Source organism: Nothobranchius furzeri, chromosome 12, assembly GCF_043380555.1.
Source record: "Nothobranchius furzeri strain GRZ-AD chromosome 12, NfurGRZ-RIMD1, whole genome shotgun sequence".
In the NCBI taxonomy this organism is placed as follows: Eukaryota; Metazoa; Chordata; class Actinopteri; order Cyprinodontiformes; family Nothobranchiidae; genus Nothobranchius; species Nothobranchius furzeri.
Window position 1 is genome coordinate 71,327,600 of NC_091752.1, and position 21,557 is coordinate 71,349,156.

The 21,557-nt window shown below is 43.4% G+C and overlaps 3 protein-coding genes across 5 annotated transcripts in view; all 3 read right to left on the reverse strand.

Moving 5' to 3' along the window:
- Positions 1-1,792, reverse strand: part of syt5a (synaptotagmin Va) — a 27,022-nt gene extending 25,230 nt beyond the window's left edge. For 2 of the 3 annotated variants that reach the window (XM_054750871.2, XM_054750869.2), the window contains exon 1: positions 1,487-1,598. The gene's annotated coding sequence lies outside the window, so the exon portion shown is untranslated. Of the gene's footprint in view, positions 1-1,486; positions 1,599-1,657 lie in introns of those variants that run through there. The other variant, XM_054750868.2, reaches the window with a different exon arrangement.
- A 3,424-nt stretch (positions 1,793-5,216) lies between these two features.
- LOC107376143 (ferritin, middle subunit) lies at positions 5,217-8,310 on the reverse strand. Its single transcript, XM_015945092.3, has 4 exons — positions 7,859-8,310; positions 5,900-6,046; positions 5,634-5,759; positions 5,217-5,559 (listed from the first exon to the last, which is right to left on the reverse strand). Exons 1-4 carry the CDS (start codon positions 7,958-7,960, stop codon positions 5,404-5,406), a joined length of 531 nt encoding a protein of 176 aa, XP_015800578.3. The 5' UTR covers positions 7,961-8,310; the 3' UTR covers positions 5,217-5,403.
- Positions 8,311-14,013: 5,703 nt separating this feature from the next.
- On the reverse strand, positions 14,014-15,318 carry LOC107376198 (ferritin, middle subunit). The gene is made up of 4 exons (XM_015945177.3): positions 15,034-15,318; positions 14,576-14,722; positions 14,382-14,507; positions 14,014-14,307 (listed from the first exon to the last, which is right to left on the reverse strand). The coding sequence occupies exons 1-4, from the start codon at positions 15,133-15,135 to the stop codon at positions 14,152-14,154; spliced, it is 531 nt and encodes a 176-aa protein (XP_015800663.3). The 5' UTR covers positions 15,136-15,318; the 3' UTR covers positions 14,014-14,151.
- Positions 15,319-21,557: the final 6,239 nt, after the last annotated feature.

Sequence of the window (21,557 nt, forward strand, 5' to 3'; positions counted from 1 at the left end):
AGCAGAAATGGGAGCTGGACCTTGGTGCTGGATTAGCGAAGGAGGCTCTGGAGAACAAAATCATGAGGTCGTCTTCGATGGTGCACCTGCTGCGTTGGTCCAAAGGCAGACCGTGGGATCCAGATGGTGAGACACCTGCCCACCGACATACGGTCACTGGCATGTGGAGGCCATGTCCCACGTGGATCTACGAAGGGTCGGCCGTCTGAGGGGCTCAGCTAACAAACTCGAGGATGTCTGGGTATCGTGGATGTCCTTTTTGTCTCTGAGTGAGTGAAGGGATTATTTCTTGTAAATTTGTTTTTGTATTTTAATTCAAGGTTACAGTGAAGCCGGTTCATTTTTGCTGTTTAGGACGAAGGTTTATTACTGTTCTGCTTTTATCTTGGAAAACGTTAAAAAGGTCACTAATGTTAGAATAAACGTCTGTCAGCCTGCAGGGTCTCTGAGCTTCACAGCTTTGGACTCTTGATTTGTGTTTCAGAGAAACGACGAGAAGCCGTTTCTTACCTTCCTGTTTCAGGTGGCTTCACAAACACCACAAGCCTCCGATAATCCACTTAACCTAATCCGTCCCTCTGAGAACATCTTTCACTTGGTGGAATCAAACGTTTCTCTCACGAAACAAGTTCAACCGGTTTAATAAAGACAGCAAAGAAAATCTGAAACACATATTTTAGTGATTTAGATCAAAGGTTCAAGTATTTGCTTGCTCTGGTTCTGGTTCGGTCCACACAGAGAGTTCAGAACACGACAAATGCTCAGCTCTTCTTATCAAACACAACATCACATCTGTTGTTTTTCAGGGAGGCACGACAGCCACCCCGAGAGTGAGACAGATAACGAGAGAGACAGCCACACAGAAAGTGAGACAAACAGACAGTGAGTGAGACAGCCATAGAGACAGACAGACAGACAGGCAGATACAGACAGACAGACAGAGAGTGAGTGAGACTGATAAAGAGACAGACAGTGAGAAAGACAGAGAAACAGTTAGACAGACAGACAGTGAGGCTGATAGACAGACAGCCACACAGAGAGTGAGACAGACGGACAAAGAGTAAGACAGCTAGACAGACAGACAGAGAGTGAGTGAGACAGATAAAGAGACAGACAGACAATGAGAAAGACAGAGAAACGGTCAGACAGACAGACAGAGTGAGACAGATAAAGAGACAGACAGACAGAAAGTGAGACACATAAAGAGACAGACAGTGAGAAAGACAGAGAAACGGTCAGACAGACAGACAGACAGACAGTGAGGCTGATAGACAGACAGACAGACAGACAGACAGTGTTTTACATATTTAGATTGAGAAGTTGCTGTTGGTTCAGATGAAATAAAATAAAATAAATGTGTTAAAATAAAAACTGAAGATAATTGTATGAAATAAACTTTTTATACAACATGTAGAAATAAAATCATAATACGAGGGAATGAAACAGGAACGTCAGCAGGAACGTGACAAACCAACGAGTAACTCACCAGTTCGCCTGCTTTCCCTTCAATGTTCTTTATTTGTGACGAAGCAGGAGAACGTGGTCCAGCACAAATCCTCCTCCAGCAGCGACTGACTGGAGCTTGTGGTGCACCAGCCCCCCCCCTCCCTCCCTGGTTAATCCTCGCTTTGACCCCCCCACACCACCGGCTGCTTACCGTCTGTTTTCTCCGCCCACTCCTCAGGTCTGACGGTAGACTCGTGTGTCACATCAAACTTTTGTGGAGCGCTGCTTCTTCCATGATGATGACTCTAGAAGTGGACCTGGCGTCGCCTCGTCTGCTTCCTCTTTGACGCACCTGTTTCCTGTGAAGGAGCGTGCGTCCAGCTCTGCGACAGAAGGCCTTTGATCCAGTTGACCTGCAGCGTTGTGGTGTGTTCCTGCAGCCTGCACACATCTACTCAACACTTTGGACGGCGTCTCCAGGATGATTAAAGTCTTGATCCCTGGAATAGGAGGACAGGAGACTATTTATAGTTTGCCTTTTAATCTACAGCTGACTGCATCAGTGGTGCGAGGTCACGGCAGAAGAGCAGCGCGGTAATTAATGGAGGAGAATTAATCCCAACGTGATTTAACGAGATGATTTAGATTCAAGGATTCTTTCTACAGACACGTTTGAGACATTTAGATAAGTACAAGTAAAAAAGCCGTGCAGCACAATAAATAAAATACATGAGCCAGTGTCAAGGGTGCTGGGGCAAAGCTAACAGATAAACGTGAGTTTTCAGGCAAGACTTGAACTCCTGAAGAGCAAGAGCTCGTTGCTTCACTGCCATTAGCCAGATGGCCCTAGAGGGAGACGTGGCTGTAACGGTGCAGCCAGATCTGGAGGAGCAATTCAATTCAAGTTTATTTATAAAGCGCCAAATCACGACAAGAGTCGTCTCAAGGCACTTCACATAATAAACATTCCAATTCAGGTCAGTTCATTAAGCTAAACAGAAATAATGTTTCCTATATAAGGAACCCAGCAAATTGCATCAAGTCACTGACTAGTGTCAGTGACTATACAGCAATCCTCATACTAAGCAAGCATGCAGCGACAGTGGAGAGGAAAACTCCCTTTAAACAGGAAGAAACCTCCAGAGAATCCTGGCTCAGTATAAGCAGCCATCCTCCACGACTCACTGGGGATGGAGAAGACAGCGCGCGCACACACACACACACACACACACACACACACACACACACACACACACACACACACGGACAAGTAATGTGTCTATAGTTATATTGTGATGTCTTAGTAAATATTCTATTTGGTGAAAGATAAACTTTATTGTATTTATCCTAGTGGATCTATAATTAAACGGGTAAACTAGTAGTAGCACATCCAACGTCAAGGAAACCAAAAAGTTATTATCAGGACAGAGAGATACAACATACAGATACAACGGCAGTCCGCGGCCCACGTCGCCGCCGCCACCATCAGGCTGTCTCTTCTGCAACTTTTATTCATTTTTTATTATAAACATTTCTAGTAGTTAACTATGAGATTTTATTCATTATATTTGATGGCTGTTTTTTACAGTGTGAATAGATTTTATACCTTATATCTGACTAGCTTTATTGTCGCATGTGTACGATTTACGAAATAAAAAGAAATCATGAGAATGAATATGCATCATTTTTTTCAAGCATCCATCAGCGATGGAGGAGGTAATGTGAAAGGGTTATTTTTCACCACAACGTCAGGGTAGTGAAGGAGGTGTGGACAGGTTCAGGACCGGTTTACAGCGAGAGATTGGGGAGAAAGTTTCATCGGATGAGGCTCGTGATTTTCTCTCAGAACAAGACGCTCACACACTCCACAAACCAGCGAGAGTTCGTTTTCCGTGAAACGAGGTTTTTGTCTCAGGGCCGCTAAAGCAGTTTCAGGCTGACTTATGCGGCATGCAGGCCTTGTCCAAATCAAACGACGGTTTTTATTACCTATTAACCGTCATAGATGGCCTAAGTACGAGCCCTGAAAAACAAATCAGGGAAAGATGTTACAGAAGCTTTTGCTTCAGCTTTGAAAGACAGCGGTATCCCTAAAAAACTGCAGACGGATGCTGGTAAAGAATTTTTTAATAAGAAATTTGAAGCCCTCATGAAGAAACACGGTATTGGGCACTTCGCCACAGCCAGCAGCGTAAAGGCCAGCGTTGTGGAGAGATTCAACAGCCCAAACACCCATCGCTGCGTAGATGTGATTCAAGATTCAGTACGAGGTTACGACCATAGCTACCGCTCATCCATCAAAATGTCCCCCGCTGACGTAAACATGGAAAACCGAAGTTAGGTGTTTTCTAACCTTTACGGAGCCGCCTCACTGAAGCCTGCAGAGACGATGAAGTTTAAAAGGGGAGAAGTTGTGATAATTTCCAAACTCAGAGGTGTTGTTGATAGAAAATGTGAGCAGAGTTTCACGCACGAGCTGTCCACAGTGGATGGGTGTCTTCATCGCTCGCCACCGGTTTATAAACTCAAAGATGTTGATGGGGAAACAACCGAAGGGTCATTTTATGAAGCCGAGCTGCAGAAAGTAAACCTGTCGAGCGAGAGATCCTTCCACACTGAAAACGTTTTAAAACGCCGGACATTCAGAAGAGAGCGACAAATTTTTGTTAAGTGGCTCGGCTGGACTCCTCCTTGAAGCGTCACCTCATCGTGGTGGAGGAGTTTGAGTGCCCTAATGATCCTAGGAGCTGGTGTCTGGAGCACTTTGTGCCCCTGGTAGGGTCTACCATGACTAATGGGTCTCAGGTGAAGGGTGAGACAAAGAACGGTCCAGAGGATCTTTCATGGCGACTGGTGTTTGGCGCTGTCTCGCTCCCTCCAGCATCGCAGGTTTCTCGTTCAGGCAGGGGTGTCTCGGGGAAGATACCTGAGGGGAGGGGTGAGTGTTCAGAGCCTAGCTTGTTTATACGGATCCGTTGTAGCAGCTTTAACTTCAGGGTTCATTTCAAGATCCTGGTTCTGGTCTACAGGGCCTTACATGGACAAGCACCATCTTACATTGGTGATCTTCTTAGTCCCTACACCCCCAGCAGGTCCCTGAGGTCCAGTGACCAAAGTCTACTGGTTGTGCAGCACCAGGCTAAAGGTCAAAGGTGACAGATCATCTGCTGCTGTGGCCCCCAGACTCTAGACCTCTCTCCCCCTGAGCCTGAGATCAGTGGACTCAGTGGTCTCCTTTAAACTCACCTGTTCAGGTTTTGGTGGGACCACCACTGCACGTGAACTTCCTTTCATGACCGGGTTTCCATCAGCTCAGCTCATTTCTGGGATCCCTCCCCTTTTGTCTCGTTTTTATTATTTTATTGTAATTGTGGAGCGGTTATGAGTCTGAGAGGTGCAACACAAAGAACCGTTTTTGTTTACGCTCCACGTTTACATGTCCGCTGCAGAAGGGACGTCTGGTCCACCTCTCTGTGCTTCTTCCTGTGTTTGACTGACAGCTGACTGGACGTGCTGAGGGTCCTCCTGGATAAAGGTCTGTGCAGCTTTGATGACCTCTGAAAGCTAAAATGTGTGTTCCCACCTTCAGAAAGGTCGCCTGCTTGTGTTGGACGTAAGCACTGTGTTCATCTCCCGTCCAACAGTGGGCGGGGCTTACCCTAACGTACCTGTTGGTATCATTCTACTGAGGTTTCTTATGACATGAAGCAATAATGTTTACAACACAAGCAGAAGATCTTATGAAAGAGTGAAGTTTAGTTGAGAACGTTTATTTAGCTTCATCTCCAGCATTGCTGACGTCTGCACTAATTCAGACGATCAGAACAGGAAGTAGAACAAGGCCCACACTCGTTCATCCTCTCCAACAGAGCGTCGGCACAGCTGAGAGCTTCAGTGATCGTTGAGATGTTTAGAGAAGCAGCAGATGCTGTTTGTTGTTTTCACCTCTAGGCCCTCTCACTTCTTGCCCCCCAGGGTGTGCTCATCAAACAGGTACTCTGCCATCTTGTTGGTGCTGGCATCCATCTTGGTCAGGTTGGTGATGTGATCGCCGAGCTTCTTGATGGCTTCCACCTGCTCGTTCAGGTAGTGGCTCTCCAGGAAGTCACACAGCTGAAAACAGGAAGTTGTTCAGCTTTGGGGAGAAGACGTTTCAGGTGAAAATCTGAGTTTGAAGCTCGACTCACAAGAGGGTCTTGGCGATCAGAAGCCAGCTTGTGCAGATCCAGCAGAGCCTGGTTGACGTTCTTCTCCAGCTGCAGAGCACACTGCATGGCCTCCAGGCCGCTCCCCCACTCGTTACGCTCTGGTTTCTGCAAGGACAGATGCACAAAGAAGTTGTCTCCAAATCAGAATGGAGACTAGGCAGCAGCTCCTGAACCAATGACGGTGTCTGAAGGTCAGTCACCTTCCATCAGTAAGCAGAGACTGGACTGGATGTGTTTGGACTCACCCTCACATCCTGCAGGAAGATGCGTCCTCCCCTCTTATTCTGGAAGGCCAGCAGCTTCTCAGCATGCTCCCTCTCTTCGTCGCTGTTCTCCTTGAAGAAATGAGCAAAACCTGGAAGGGTCACGTCATCACGGGAGAAGTAGTGGGCCTGTTGGGGAAGCAGACCAGAGGAACACGGTGTCTTCGTTACTCGGACTAAAACAGAAGTGCTTCTATTCCACGTTAAAAGTAGGCGGTGGAAGGAAGTACACCAGCGGGTTCTCGCCTGAAGGAAACTGGACTTCTTGAACATATAACGCATCTTTAGGTCTGAAGATGTGGGACTTCCAAACGGGTTTTTGACGAGCTGTAAGGATTTATGATGTGAAACATTTTCTGACCAACATATGATAATAGGACACGGTGGTAAGGCACCTTTAATAACACATAATGGTATTTTTAACCATGTTGATGTCGCCAACAATAGAAAAAACAGTCATTTTGACCCTACTGGCTTTCCACAGTCCTTGTATGTCGACCTATCAATAAATCGCCCTGCCACGTTTATTTAATGATGGTGACCAAACAACAGCTTTTCAGTCAAAAAGCTGCAGATACAAAATTATCTGAAAATTTCAGTGATTAAAGTAATAAAATAGGGAAAAGGTTAAAAAATAACTAAATTATTAAAATGCAAATGAAGGAAGAAACTAATTTCCAAATGGCTCTCTTTCATAACATAATGTTATTTGTTATTATTATTATTATTATTATATAACATAATATGTTATTATTATTATTATGATTATATAACATAATATATCATTATTTATTATTATTATTGTTATTATTATTATATTGTTATTATTGTATAGCATAATATATTATTTATTATTATTATTATAACATAATTTATTATTATTATTATTGTTATTATAGTATAACATAATATTTTATTTATTATTATTATTATCATAACATAATTTATTATTATTATTATTGTTGTTGTTATTATTATATAATATAATATATTATTATTAAACATAATTTATTATTATATAACATAATATATTATTATTATTGTTATAACATAATATATTATTTATTATTATCATTATAACATAATATATGATTTAATATTATTATCATAATAACATAATATATTGTTTATTATTATTATATAACATAACATTTTATGTATTATTATTATTATTATTGTTATTATTATATGAAATAATATATTATTTATTATTATTATTATATAACATAATATATTATTTAATATTATTATTATAACATAATATATTGTTTATTATTATATTATTATTATTATTGTATATAACATAATATATTATGTATTATTATTATTATTATTATTATATAACATAATATATTATTTATTATTATTATTATTATTATTATATAACATATATAACAATATATGGGAGGTCCTGCTTGTTCTAGAAGATATCTGCTCCTGGTTTTAATCAGTGGGTGATCAACATGTTTCTGTAGAGCTTCATGAGCTGCTAAGCTGGAAAATAAGCTGTTAAACCAGGGGAGCAGAGAAACAACTAAAACATGCAGGATAGAGGACTTCCAGGGTCTATTCAGTGTAAACTGTACATAAAACTTACAGACTAAACTCAGGTGAGAGTAGAGGTACTTCATAATAACATCACTTAAGTAAAAATAAAACTACAAATCCGTAAAATCACAGCTTGACGTTCATGTTTCTCAAAAGGTTTTTTTCTTCAGCCAAGAAGCCAATGGGGCGCAATGAGGTTTGTTCCAGTGGTGGTGCAGGAGTGTGACATCATCAGAAGGGCGTGCCCCTGAGCAGACCAAGTGTACTTTCTTAGGAATAAGTTCACCCTTATTTAACTAAAAGCTGTAGAAGTAGTGTTAAAGATGTGATGTCATAATAAGTGATGATCTCGTACCATTTACCAGATGATGATGTAAGGATGTAGCTTCTTACCATAGAGGTGTAGGTATAGGAGGCAAACAGCTCCAGGTTGATCTGGTTGTTGATGGCGGCCTCACAGTCGCGGTGGTAGTTCTGACGCACCTGAGACTCCATTTTAGCTGGTTTCTTTGTTTTTTGTCGATAAAACAACAAAAATAAAGCTTAAAGTTAGCTTTGTAGCTCAAAAGTTCCGTTCAAACACTGTTGAAGCAAGAACTTGACTCTTCTGACCGTAATGGTCCTGAGGGCTTCCTGTATTTATACTTTGCAAAAGAGGTAACATCAGCCAATCAGCAGACAGAGTGAACTCAGACCGTAACAAAAGGAGATGAAGTTGTTAAATTTAGATGAGCCTCCTTAAATCAGTTCTTGGAAATCAGCGTTGAAGTACCTCAGGTCTGAATGTGACCTGCTGGCAGTCAGGAAAACGACGTCATCAGAGCTTTTCAAAAAGAAGGAACTCAAATCTATCCAACATAAATTCATTTACAGCCGCAGCCCGAGCGTGTCACCAGATTTAACCAGATTTAACGAGATTTAACGAGGTTTTCTTCACCTTCTGCCTGTGCGTGTCAGAGAGCGGGGGTTTCTCTGACAACAAAACACTCAAAACGTCTTCTTACCAGCCGATCGGGTTCTGAACAAGACTTATAGAACAGAACAAAATAGAATAGAACGATCCTTTATTGTTGTTATTCTCAAAGGTACAACAACAGGGAGGGTTCTCCCACTGAGCCACCATGCAGATACAGTCATTAAAGAACAAAACATGATCAAATATGATGAAGACACACAAAAAACAACCTAAAGGATTATTAGGAACACCTGTTCAACTTCTCCTTAAGGCAATTATCTAATCAACCAATCACATTTAGAGGCGTGGTCCTGGTCCAGACCATCTCCTGAACTCCAAACTGAAGGTCCGAACGGGAAAGAAAGGTGATTTAAGCTATTGTGAGCGTGGCGTGGTTGTTGGTCCCAGACGGGCCGGTCTGAGTATTTCACAACCTGCTCAGTTACTGGGATTTTCACCCACAACCATTTCTAGGGTTTACAAAGAATGGTGTGAAAAGGGAAAAACATCCAGCATGCAGCAGTCCTGTGGGCCAAAAGGCCTTGTTGATGCTAGAGGTCAGAGGAGAACGGGCCGACTGATTCAAGCTGATAGAAGAGCCCAACCCTCGTTACCATCGAGGAACGCAGCAAAGTGTTTGTGAAGCCAACACGCACAACCTTGAGGCGGATGGACTACAGCAGCAGAAGACCCACCGGGTAGGTACCACTCATCTCCACTACTAACAGGAGAAAGAGGCTACAGTTTGCACCAGCTCACCAACAGTGGACAGTTGAAGACTGGAAAAATGTTGCCTGGTCTGATGAGTCTCCGTTTCTGTTGAGACGTTCAGATGGTGGAGTCAGAATTTGGCGTAAACAGAATAAGAACATGGATCATCATGCCTTGTTACCGCTGTGCAGGCTGGTGGTGGTGGTGTCATGGTGTGGGGGATGTATCCATCCTCTAATGGCTACTTCCAGCAGGATAATGCACCATGTCATAAAGCTCCACAGTCACCAGATCTCAACCCGATAGAGCATCTTTGGGATGTGGTGGAACGGGAGCTTCGTGCCCCGGATGTGCGTCCCACACATCTCCATCAACTGCAAGATGGTGTCCTGTCAACATGGCCGACATTTCTAAAGACGCTTTCAGCTCCTTGTTGAATCAATGCCACGTAGAATTAAGGCGGTTCTTTATTTTACCAGACGACTCGACTGAGAACTGATTCTCATTCACAACGACCATCTGGCCAAGAGGCAGCAGCAACAGACACATAGTTAGCTTTACATCAGAGAAAAACAGGTGAGATAAACACAAAAACAGGTGAGATAAACACAAAAACAGGTGAGATAAACACAAAAACAGGTGAGATAAACACAAAAACAGGTGAGATAAACACAAAAACAGGTGAGATAAACACAAAAACAGGTGAGATAAACACATGCAAGGTCAAAAGAAGACAAAACTGTTAGAAACGGGTTGCTGAGTGATAAATAATCGAGTTTATGAAGAAGTTTATAGGAAGCAGTTCTACACATGATGTCACCGTAATCGAAGATGGAAGGATTGTCATGTTGACCAAGGTTTGCTTTGCAGAATGAGTAAAGGATGACCTGTTGCTATAGCAACCCAATTCTTGACTTGACTTAAGAAAGTAATGAATTCATGTGAATGTCAGCTGAAAGTGTGCTGCCAAGCAGACACCCAGTTCTTCTCGTCCTATCGGCGCCGCGCTGCAAGCCTGGCCTGTGTGGAGAGTTAGTTAGTTAGTTAGTTAGTTCAGGCCTGCAGGTTAAAGGTTAACTTCTGGTCACGTTTGATGAAATGCTTGGCCTTTTGCCACGCTACACAATCACGGGCCCAAAAACACGTGACATGGTGTCACAACCAGCAAGACATTTATTAGCCCAATAAGAGGAAGAGGAGGAAAAAACAAAAATGATGCACACAGTGTAGAACTAATTATTTTCATCATCTGATCATTTACACATTTACATGGAAACCAATGAGAAGGACAGAGAACAGCTGTGATGACTGTCGAGGGTGTGCTCCACCTCTCACCCTACACCTGCACACCTGGTGAAGATGAAGCAGTTGAGCTAACGGGTGGATACAGCGCGCTGCTGTGAAAGTATGACATTTAACGGGGCAGAACAATGCCCGGGGTGCGAGGAGAGGGTTAGGGTTAGGAACGGACCAGAACTGGGCTAATGACTCCACCCCCGAGCTGCAACAGGTACCACAAACATCCTAACCCACAGTCAGCTTTAAGGCAGACAGTGACTCAGCACTGTGAATGTTTAATCCTGAAAGAAGCATCAGGTTCAGCAGCAGATTGTGCCATGTCATTGTTGTGACTCAGCATTTTACTAGGTAGTCAGATGTCACTGTGAAAGTTCAGCTAGCTGGCAGGAGAAGTAGCATTTAGGTGTTAAATTCACACGTCGGCTGTTGTTGTTGGACACAAGTCCGTGTCCTTCTCCCTCTGACCTCTATAAACAATAATATAGAAATCATGACTGTTTCTTTTGCGGCTGCAAACATCCTCAGAGCTGACCAAGCCCCACAATGCAGTTCCACCCTCATCCACTAGGGGCTGGTGTCAGAAGCGAGCAAATCCTCATTGACTCCCATGTTAAAAATACCAATTTCACAGCAGAAATAAACATGTTTACAGCCTGGTACCAGAACATGTTTTTTTGTTTAAATGATCTAGTTTATACTCATGACAACTGGCCTGGAAACTGTTCCGGGATTTTGAGTCTCTGTGTGTGTATTCTTGTTTGGATATTATTTGTGCAATTGTTGGACAAAATGACTTGCTGTGGCATTAATTGCGCTAATAGAGCGTCCAAGGAGTCTCCACTTCATTTTTTTCGGTAAGTAAAATTATATTTATGTATTTTAGGTCACTGCTGAGCTGAGCTTAGATTTTAACATGTGCTGTTTAACCATGAAATTTAAATGTAATAGGGTAAAACCCAGTGCATTTAACATAATGCTGCACTTTAGAAAATGGGTTGAAATATAACATGTTGGTGGAGCTGGGTTCCCACTATCGGCTTGTGGAGCTCTCGGGAGACCGATGTTTTCCACCTGGTTCTCCCCAGCAACAGCTCGGCGCATCTGTGTCTGATCGCGGCTTCTGAAGCATCAGAGTAGGAAGTGACACCACCATCAGCGTCAGCTCTGAAGACGTTTGCAGCCGCAAACGAAACCGTCAGCAAGGTAAAGAAAAACCTTCTCTGTGTTTCAAAAAAGAACCAAAAATGGAATTAGAAGTCAAACACAGTAAAAACGAACCAAAGATGTTCAGTTGTACTTTTTAAAGTTATTCTAAACTTGTCACACTACTGGTGCTCTTGGGGGCCCCCTGGTGGCGTGAGGGTCCTAAGACACTGTTTAACTCGAGCCGGCTCTGGGTGTAAAATAACTTTAAATGTCTTCAATAACTTGGTGATAGTTTACTTTACTGGTTTACTGCGTAACACACCTTGTTTCCACCTCGACGTGTGTCTCAGATGGTAAATCACACGACTCTTCCTTCAGTTCCTGGGGCCCCGACAACAAGCTAGTCACCTCCTGGCTGGGGTGTGAGAGTGAATGGATGAATGATAAATTCTAGTCAAGGTCACATGGATGAACACTCAGCTAAAATAACGATTTCTCTTTAGATCACACTCAAGAGAAATCAACAGTTTACAAATTATGGGTGTACTCCTGTTTCACGGAGAGCAAACATCCACCTGAGGAACTTAACACCTTTAGGCTGGATCATTTGTGCATTTCCAAGAACAGCCGTCTCATCGGCGCCTTTAAACTTTTAGGAGCACTCGAGTTACAGTTGGCTCTGACTGACGGGGAACGGTCGTCCCAGGTTAGTGTGGAGAGAAAATAAAGTTAACAGCTGAAATAGCAGGAAATAATACAGTTAAAGAGCAGATTGTAGAAGAAAGCAGTAGAGTGTGAAAAGTGGTCAGTGTATCCTCCAGCAGTCTAAGCCTATAGCAGCATAACTACAGAGATAACTCTGGATAATCTATCCTATTTAGATGGAGGCATGTTGGAGTCAGGGCAAGGGAGAGCTGTCTTTACCGACTGTACACTCCACCTCCCTCTGTCTCTCTACAGATAGGTAATAAACAATTGGCTGGAAGTTTTCATAGAGAAATTCAAATTAGTAATGTAACCTTTGGCATCCCCCAGGGGTCAGTGTTGGGCCCTAAACTCTTTCTGCTGTAGCTTTCATCAACGACGATTAAATGTTGTTTACACACATTATTAATCATAAGGAAAACAAAACCAAGACTTACCGGTCATTAGGGATACAGTTGGATGGGATAAAAAACTCAAGAGGCGATAATAGATGATACAGTCCGCAGGAAATCTCACATTAAGCATGTGCAAGTTAAAGATGCATGGCAGTGAGAAGGCAAACTAGGTTACAGATCTCAGTACTGTTCATTAGTTTACCCATATTTAGTTTAGCGTTTGTTCATAACTCATGGAGAGGTCATGACAGAGAGGATTTTCAAATGGCAAAAAAGGAACAACTACCAGGAATAACTCAGAAGCTTTCACTGGAAGGGAAGGAGGGGAAGGAGGGGTGTACACACAACTGAAGTTATTTTAGTTTGCGGGGTTACACTTTAGGTTTTGGGGGGATGTGAGGAAGGTCCAAAGATTAGTTTAAGATGAAGTATATTCACAGGAATTGTGTGATTGTGGGAAAGTACACATTTACTTTTGTAGTTTTGATCACTGCGTCGCCTACAGGTTGTGCAGAACAGCGCAGCCAGGTTCATGACTGGGACCAGGAAACGGGACCACATCAGTCCGGTTCTGGCCTCCCTGCACTGGCTTCCGGTTTGCTATTGCTCACAATTCAAAATCCTTGTCTATGTTTATAATTTCATCCAGGGTGGTGCTCCCCCCTATCTGGCCACACTCCTGAACAGACATTTCCCATCACGCATTCTGCGCTCCTCTGACCAAGGCCTGCTCGCTGTTCTAGGTGTCATACTCGCGGGGACCAGGCTTTCTCAGTCCTAGCACCATCACGCTGGAACCAGTTGCCACCCTCAGGCTGTCCCCATCTCTGCCAGTCTTTAAGAGTCGCCTAAAAACCCACCTCTTCCGCTTGGCGTTCCCTGAACTTGTTTGAATTTGGCCCTCTTCTCTTTCCCTCGTTTTACCCATTTTGTTTTCTAGAATGTTTTACCTTTTGTAATTTGAAATGCTTTTGATTTATTCACTATTTAACCTTCTCGTGTACCATGTTCAGCACCTCGGGCTTCCTGATAGGGTTGTGAAAGGCGCTTTATAAAGCTTTGATTTTAAGCCAAGTGAGGGCTGGGTTCTCAAGTGTTTCTCACCTTCTGGATGTGAATGGTTCTCTTTATACCAATAAGGTGTGCCTCAAGGTTTACTACTTTAGGAAAACACTTTCCAGTGGAAGCCTAATTGGACTAAACAGCCCCCTTTTCAGATGAGCAGCCTGGTTGTTTCAAAGGTAATTTTAAGTTTTTTGCCCATCGGTCCTCTTAAGGGATTTATACTGGCTAAAGATAATGCTCACTGGCCTTGCTAACAGTGATAACACTCAAAGTCCAGCTGAAAATGTTTATTCAGATGATCAGAACAGACAAGTTAACGAGACTCTAGAACCCACTCCACACCTTCAGACGGCTAAATTAAACATTGAAATCAGGTGAAGCAGAAGCTCATTCGTTTCTCCTAGACCTTCTTAGCTCTTGCCCCCCAGGGTGTGCTTATCAAACAGGTACTCTGCCATCTTGTTGGTGTTGGCATCCATCTTGGTCAGGTTGGTGATGTGATCGCCGAGCTTCTTGATGGCTTCCACCTGTTCGCTCAGGTAGTGGCTCTCCAGGAAGTCACACAGCTGAAATGATACAAGTCGCTTTAGAAAACAACATTAAACTTAAAAACTTTCAAGTTATCAAGTCAAAAGCGTACATGAGGGTCAACGTGACCAGAAGCCAGCTTATGCAGATCCAGCAGAGCCTGGTTGACGGTCTTCTCCAGCTGCAGAGCACACTGCATGGCCTCCAGGCCGCTCCCCCACTCGTCACGCTCTGGTTTCTGCAAGGAAAACAAGCCCAGATTACATCCAACCGCCTCCAGACCGCAGGGTTCACCTTCAGGCTCACCTTCACGTCCTGCAGGAAGATGCGTCCTCCCCTCTTGTTCTGGAAGGCCAGCAGCTTCTCAGCATGCTCCCGCTCCTCGTCGCTGTTCTCCTTGAAGAAACGAGAAAACCCTGGAAGGGCCACGTCATCACGGGAGAAGTAGTAGGCCTGTAGGCGGGGGGGCAGAGAAAAGCTCTCATTAGGACACCTCGCCCATAATTATCAGGATTTAGACCGATACTCGTGCAGCCGTTAGGTCAGACACATGAATCAGAACTGTAAAACCGTGACTCAGCACTTATTACTATGGTGGGTGGGTGGGGCACTAGCCACGCCTCCGGCAGCTGCTGGTAAACAAAGCTCAGCGACGACGTTTCTCAGTATTAAACCATTAAAACACGTTTAAACTCCCTCACACGCGTGCTTTCTCCTTAATACGTCACGAGTTCACACTACAGAGGACAGAGGTGTTGCCTTACCATGGAGGTGTAGGTGTAGGAGGCGAACAGCTCCATGTTCACCATCCTGTTGATGGCGGCCTCACAGTCGCGGTGGTAGTTCTGACGCACCTGAGACTCCATTTTAGCTGGCGGTTCCTTGTGCTCGTCGTTACAAAACGGTAGAAAAATGTAGCTTATCGTTGAGCTGGCCGGTAGATTCAAGTATTAATCAAGTTTGGGCCGAAGGTAGAAGCTCCGTTCAAACACTGTTGAAGCAAGAACTCCCAAAGCTTGGTTCCCCGATCTGAGATGGAGGTGGCGGGCTTTCTGCTTTTATACACCACGGCAGGTCTCGTGATGCAGTGACGTCACGCGAAGCTCATATCAGCCAATCAGCGAGCGAGAATCAGACCAGCACGTTGCGGCCGTAGAGAAGTCAGAAAGCCGTTTATTTCCACGGAAATGAGACTTTTGCCGTCTTTAGTTTGACCTGAGCTGCTGAAAGTCAGGGTGACGAGGCGTTTTTTATCGAAGCGACAAACGGAACTACACTTCACGAGTGTGATCATAATATTTAAAGGGTTTTCTCACACTTCACTTATATAAAACGTGTGTTTTGGATTTTTTTTTTTTTACTTTACTTTTCCCGGTGTCATTTTGAGGTGACACGAACTCCGAACAAAACTGATCTGGTCTTAATATCTGTAATATATTTACATTTCTTTGATTTATTAATTTAGTTTAATCAGGAAGAAAATCTCATTGAGATTAAAAAAAGTGGAGATCTGGTCAAACACGTCTGTAAACACAAACTCAGTTCAGATCTATTCCACGTTGCAGTCCAGATGTGGAGCTGGCCTCAAGAGTTCCTCATTTAGATCCTTGGTGTTTTCTACGGATGAACTTGTGTTTGCCTGTAAACTGAACATTTCTAGGGAGTCACGTGACTTTAAACCTGCTGACATGGTGACTGGGATGAGTTTTATTTCATGGCACAATACCAGAGCGGTGTGTCATGACTAAGAATGAAACGCACAGGACTGTCGCTCCTGAAATGTTGGGCTGAAACGATCTGGTGCAGGATAAGGATCAAAAGGAAGGATTTGTCCTTCCTGTGTCTCATAGGGAACTGTTCTTTAAGCATCAGCTGAGATAACCCATCACACTCAGCTGTAATTATCCAGTGACGCTGCTGCTAACCAGGGCGTTGTCTCTGCTTGTTGCTGCACACAACAGTCTAGTTCACCTGGACGTAAACAGCCATGTCAGGAACAGGTAAACACTCTGAGCCTCCTGCTCCGGCTGCTGGGTCATGTGTGGGAGGACATGACGCCTTAAGATGCTTCTGGGCTCTGACAGAAAACCACCCAATAATGTTAAACCTTCTAGATCACATGACCTCCTTTGGGCCCCCCGGGCCTAAACAACACTGCTCTGCTGATGTGTGAATGCAAAACAAAAACTTTCTTCTAGTTCAGGTTTAAAAGCTCTAAACAACACAACTTTTCTTAGATTACCTGCTAGTTCACCTGAGAACCTGCACACAGCTGAGCCTCTCTGATGTCATCGGTTTTCTGCCAGCGTGGTAAACTGCTCAGGTGGAGGCTGTTTCACAATACAACGGTATCACATTGTGCTATTTTAAAACGTCATCAGTCGACGGTGTTGTTTCCTTGTAGACTCAGGGCCGCAGAGAACGTTCATGTTTTTAAGTCAAGACTCAAGACCCATCTTTTTAGGTTAGCTTTTATCTAAATATTTTCTACAGTTTTATTTCTCGTTTTACATGATTATATTTTATTACTTGCTTTGCATGTTCTATATGATTATATTTTAGCACAGTTTTGTTATTTAAATTATTATTTTACTGTTAATATCATTTTATTTATTACTTATTTTCTAATTTTTGTCATTTATATTAGCTCTTTTATTACATTTTTACTCATTTTATTCCAGTGTTTCCTCTGTGGGGGCCCTCTGCCCCGGGAGCGGTGGTCGACTGTAGCTTCCTGGGCGCTCTATAGGTGGGGGTCTATGCTCCCCCTCCACTGAGCGCCCTGACTTAGTGTGGAAGACCCGATGCTGCCGGGACAGACGGCTCCTCTGATGGCGTTTCCTTGCGTTACCATACTTGGCTCATCTGGACTCAGCCTAATATAATTTTTACTTGTGTGTGTGTGTGTGAGTCTGTGTGTGTGTGTGCGTGTGCTTGCATATGTTTGTTAATGTTTTTAACCTGTTATGGGAATCTGGGGTCATTTTATAAAGCACTTTGAATCACACTTTGTTTGAAAAGCGCTTTAGAAATAAAATTTGAGTGATTGATTGATTGATTGATTGATAGACTGAACAGGTCTGCATCCTCCCCCTCCCTCCTGCAGCTCCGGAGGCAGCAGGCTAAGAAGGGAGGCCCAGACTTTATCACACGTAAAGGTGGTTCACGTTGTAAAAGGATTTCTGCACAAGAGGTGAAATCAAAGGAACTTTTACATCATTGTTGGTTTCTGATGAAACATTAATGTAAATAAAACATTAATGCATTATTGGGATTGGTTGAGGAGCTTCCTCTTGATTCATCTACTGTAAATCATTTAGTTATAACTGCGGACAGTCACAGGTGACTCCAGCGTAATAAACCTGAGCCAGAAAAGCTGAATAAGAGTCAAGGTTAAAGGTTCACACAATGACTCAGCACATTTAAAAGCACACATGGATATTTGATGAGTCACATGACACTGCTGGTGGTGCAGATTGAGCTGTGTAGCTGCTGTGACTCAGCACTCCTGAGCCGCTTCCTGTTCCTTGGGCTGGTGAGACGTGTGACCATGTTTACCTCAGCTGTCTGCTGGCTGGAACCGGTTTGGAACAGGGAACTAAAGCTGTTCACAGACATACATGATGGTAAAATAAGCTTGTTTGTTAATAAACAAGTCGCTGCTTCAAAAAAACAAATGCTAATGGAGGGCAGACATTAGATGTCTTTGTCTTTATTTTGAACATGCATATATATATATACACATAGTAATGCACACAACATAAGTAACTTGTCGTTTATTTGTTTTACTCATGTTCAAAAGGGAGTAGGAAGAAGCATCAGCTTATTTAATCCCATCCCTTTCTCGACATCAAATAACTAATAGTTATTTAATGTTGTCCAGTAGTGTTTGGCAAATGACTTTACAACATATTCACACAAATGGCACATGGTTTATCACGATCATGTCATTAATACAAACATTTTGTGTTTAGGCACACACTTTTCCTTGTATTTGGTAAGCATCATGAGTTTAAGCCTTTTTTTTTTTTGAACAGCATCATGTTTGGACATTGCCTCAATTCATCACTCATTCTGTTCCAGTTTCACTCACTCACTCACTCACTCACTCACTCACTCACTCACTCACTCACTCACTCTCACACACACACCTTCGACCAGGACATGTCATTCAAACAGGTTTGTAGGATTTCCTTTTTCCACCTTCGGAATATTGCTAAGATTAGAAGCATCCTTTCCAGGAGTGATGCTGAAAAACTAGTTCATGCATTTATTACATCAAGACTGGATTACTGTAATCCATTACTCTCAGGAAGTCCACAGAATAGTTAAAAGTCTTCAGCTTGTCCAAAATGCTGCAGCTAGCTAGAGTTCTGATGAGAGATCTGCAAGGAAAACAAGCCCAACCCTATTAGATTTTGAACAACCCTCGCGGTCTCTGTGCTCCTCTGGCAGCCGTCTCCTAGTTATCCCTAAAGTTAAGACACACACCCACGGCGAGGTGTCCTTCAAGTACTACGGACCTCGCCTTTGGAAAGGTCTGCCGAAGGACTTCAGGGCCGAAGGGAACGTCCAGGCTTTTAAGAATAGGCTCAAGACCCACCGTTTTAGCTTAGCTTTTAATTGATTACTATTAATCTAGTCTGTTTAACTGAATCTGATATATATATATATATATATATATATATATATATATATATATATACATATATATATATATATATATATATATATATATATATACATACATATATATATATATATATATCTTTTAATAAATTTTATGATTTTGTTTACATCTTAGTGTCTTTACATGATTATGTTTCTATCTTTATAATCACTTTTTATCAGTTACTTTCTATCCATATTAGCTTTTGTTATTTTACAGTTATATATTTTAATCCTCCAGTGTTTCCTCTGCGGAGCCCTCTGCCTTGGGGCCGGTGGTCGGAGGCGGTGGCCGGGGCGCTCATCGGGTAGTGTCCGGGCAGTGGTGGGGGTCTCCGCCCTGCCTCCCTGGGCGTCATGGGCCGATATCTTGGCTGCTGCCGTGGATCTGTTGCTGTCACGGCAGATGGCTCTGCTGATGATGTGTCGTCCATTACCTGACCCATCTGAACTCAGCCTAGTTTACTCTGTTGTTCACATATGTGTGTGTGTGTGTGTGTGCGAGTGTCTGGGTGATTGTATGTCCACCTTGGAAATTGGGTGCGAGAGGGGAACTGTAATTGTCAATTGTTTTATACTTGGGGAGGGGGGCTGGGATGGGAATATGGGATCTATGGGGCCATTTTAATCTGTGAAGCACTTTGAGTTGCATTTTGTTGTATGAAAAGTGCTATATAAATAAAGTTGATTTGATATCATATGTCTCCTGTCTTAGCTTCCCTACATTGGCTACCTGTTAAATTCAGAATAGATTTTAAGATCCTTCTTCTCACATATAAAGCTCTTAATAATCAAGCTCCATCATACATCAGTGATCTGATTGTTCCATACGTTCCTAACCGAGCACTTCGCTCTCAGACTGCAGGTCTACTGGTGGTTCCCAGAGTATCTAAAATCAGGATGGGAGGCAGATCTTTTAGTTATCAGGCTCCTCTCCTGTGGAACCAGCTCCCAGCTTTAGTCCGTGAGGCAGACACCTTGTCCACTTTTAAGAATAGGCTTAAAACATTTTTATTTGATAGGGCCTATGGTTAAAATCTGATGTTAGCCTAAATCTGGACAAGTGGGGGAGTAGAGGGAGGTGGAGTGTACAGTCGGTAAAGACGGCTCTCCCTTGCCCTGCCTCCAACATGCCTCCATCTAAATAGGATAGATTATCCAGAGTTATCTCTGTAGTTATGCTGCTATAGGCTTAGACTGCTGGAGGATACACTGACCACTTTTCACACTCTACTGCTTTCTTCTACAGTCTTCTCTTTAACTGTATTATTTTGTGCTATTTCAGCTGTTAACTTTATTTTCTCTCTAAGGGTTTTTCTCCCCAGAAGAAGCTACAACGATGTTCTGCTGAGCTGTGGTGGCCTCATGGAGGGGGCCATCGGTTAGCACACTGTTGGTAAACAATCTCCCTCTCATGATAATACCCCCCCCCCCCCCTCCCCGACTGTAAATGTGCATCACTGCAGACGCTGAACCCGCCTGTCGACCTCCCGATCCCTCCTACCCTCACTCGTGAACAAGACCCCGAGATACTTAAACTCCTCCACTTGAGGTAGGACCTCTCCCCCGACCCGGAGATGGCAAGCCACCCTTTACCGGTCGAGAACCATTGTCTCAGATTTGGAGGTGCTGATCCTCATCCCAGTCGCTTCACACTCGGCCGTGAACCTACCCAGCAAGAGCTGAAGATCAGTTGGGGGGGGGAGAGAACTACATTCATGGTGCACAGACAGAACCTGTACTGGACACAAAGATTTTCACTGATCTTTATTCAGAAATGTTCACGGGGAAAACTGTACCGACGTTAGAAGTGACCGTAACAATACAGACAGGTTTAGACGGAGCTGACAACCGTTTGTTTTTACTCCGGCTCACAGGTTTGTTCTGGAGTCTGATTAGTTTGGGTCAGTCTGTTGAAGCAGCAGACCCTTTGCTGAGTCTGACCTAACCTAGGTCTTAACATCTTATGAGGGTGAGAACTGATTAGGTCAGGTTAGGACTGGTTAGGACTGATTAGGTTAGGTCAAGACTGATTAGGGGAAGTTAGGACTGGTTAGGTTAGGTTAAGACTGATTAGGGGAAGTTAGGACTGGTTAGGTCAGGTTAGGACTGATTAGGTCAAGTTAGGCCTGATTACACTAGGTCAAGTTAGGACTGGTTAGGTCAGGTTAAGACTGATTAGGTGAAGTTAGGACTGGTTAGGTCAGGTTAGGACTGGTTAGGTCAGGTTAGGCCTGATTACAGTAGGTCAAGTTAGGACTGGTTAGGTCAGGTTAGGACTGGTTAGGTCAGGTTAGGACTGATTAGGTCAAGTTAGGCCTGATTACAGTAGGTCAGGTTAAGACTGATTAGGTGAAGTTAGGACTGGTTAGGTCAGGTTAGGACTGATTAGGTCAAGTTAGGACTGGTTAGGTCAGGTTAGGACTGGTTAGGTTAGGACTGATTAGAACTGGTTAGGTCAAGTTAGGACTGGTTAGGTCAGGTTAGGACTGGTTAGGTTAGGTCAGGTTAGAACTAATTAGGTTGGGACTGATTAGATCAGGTTAGGACTGGTTAGGTTAGGTCAGCTTAGAACTAATTAGGTTAGGTTAGGACTGATTAGGTCAGGTTAGGCTGGTTG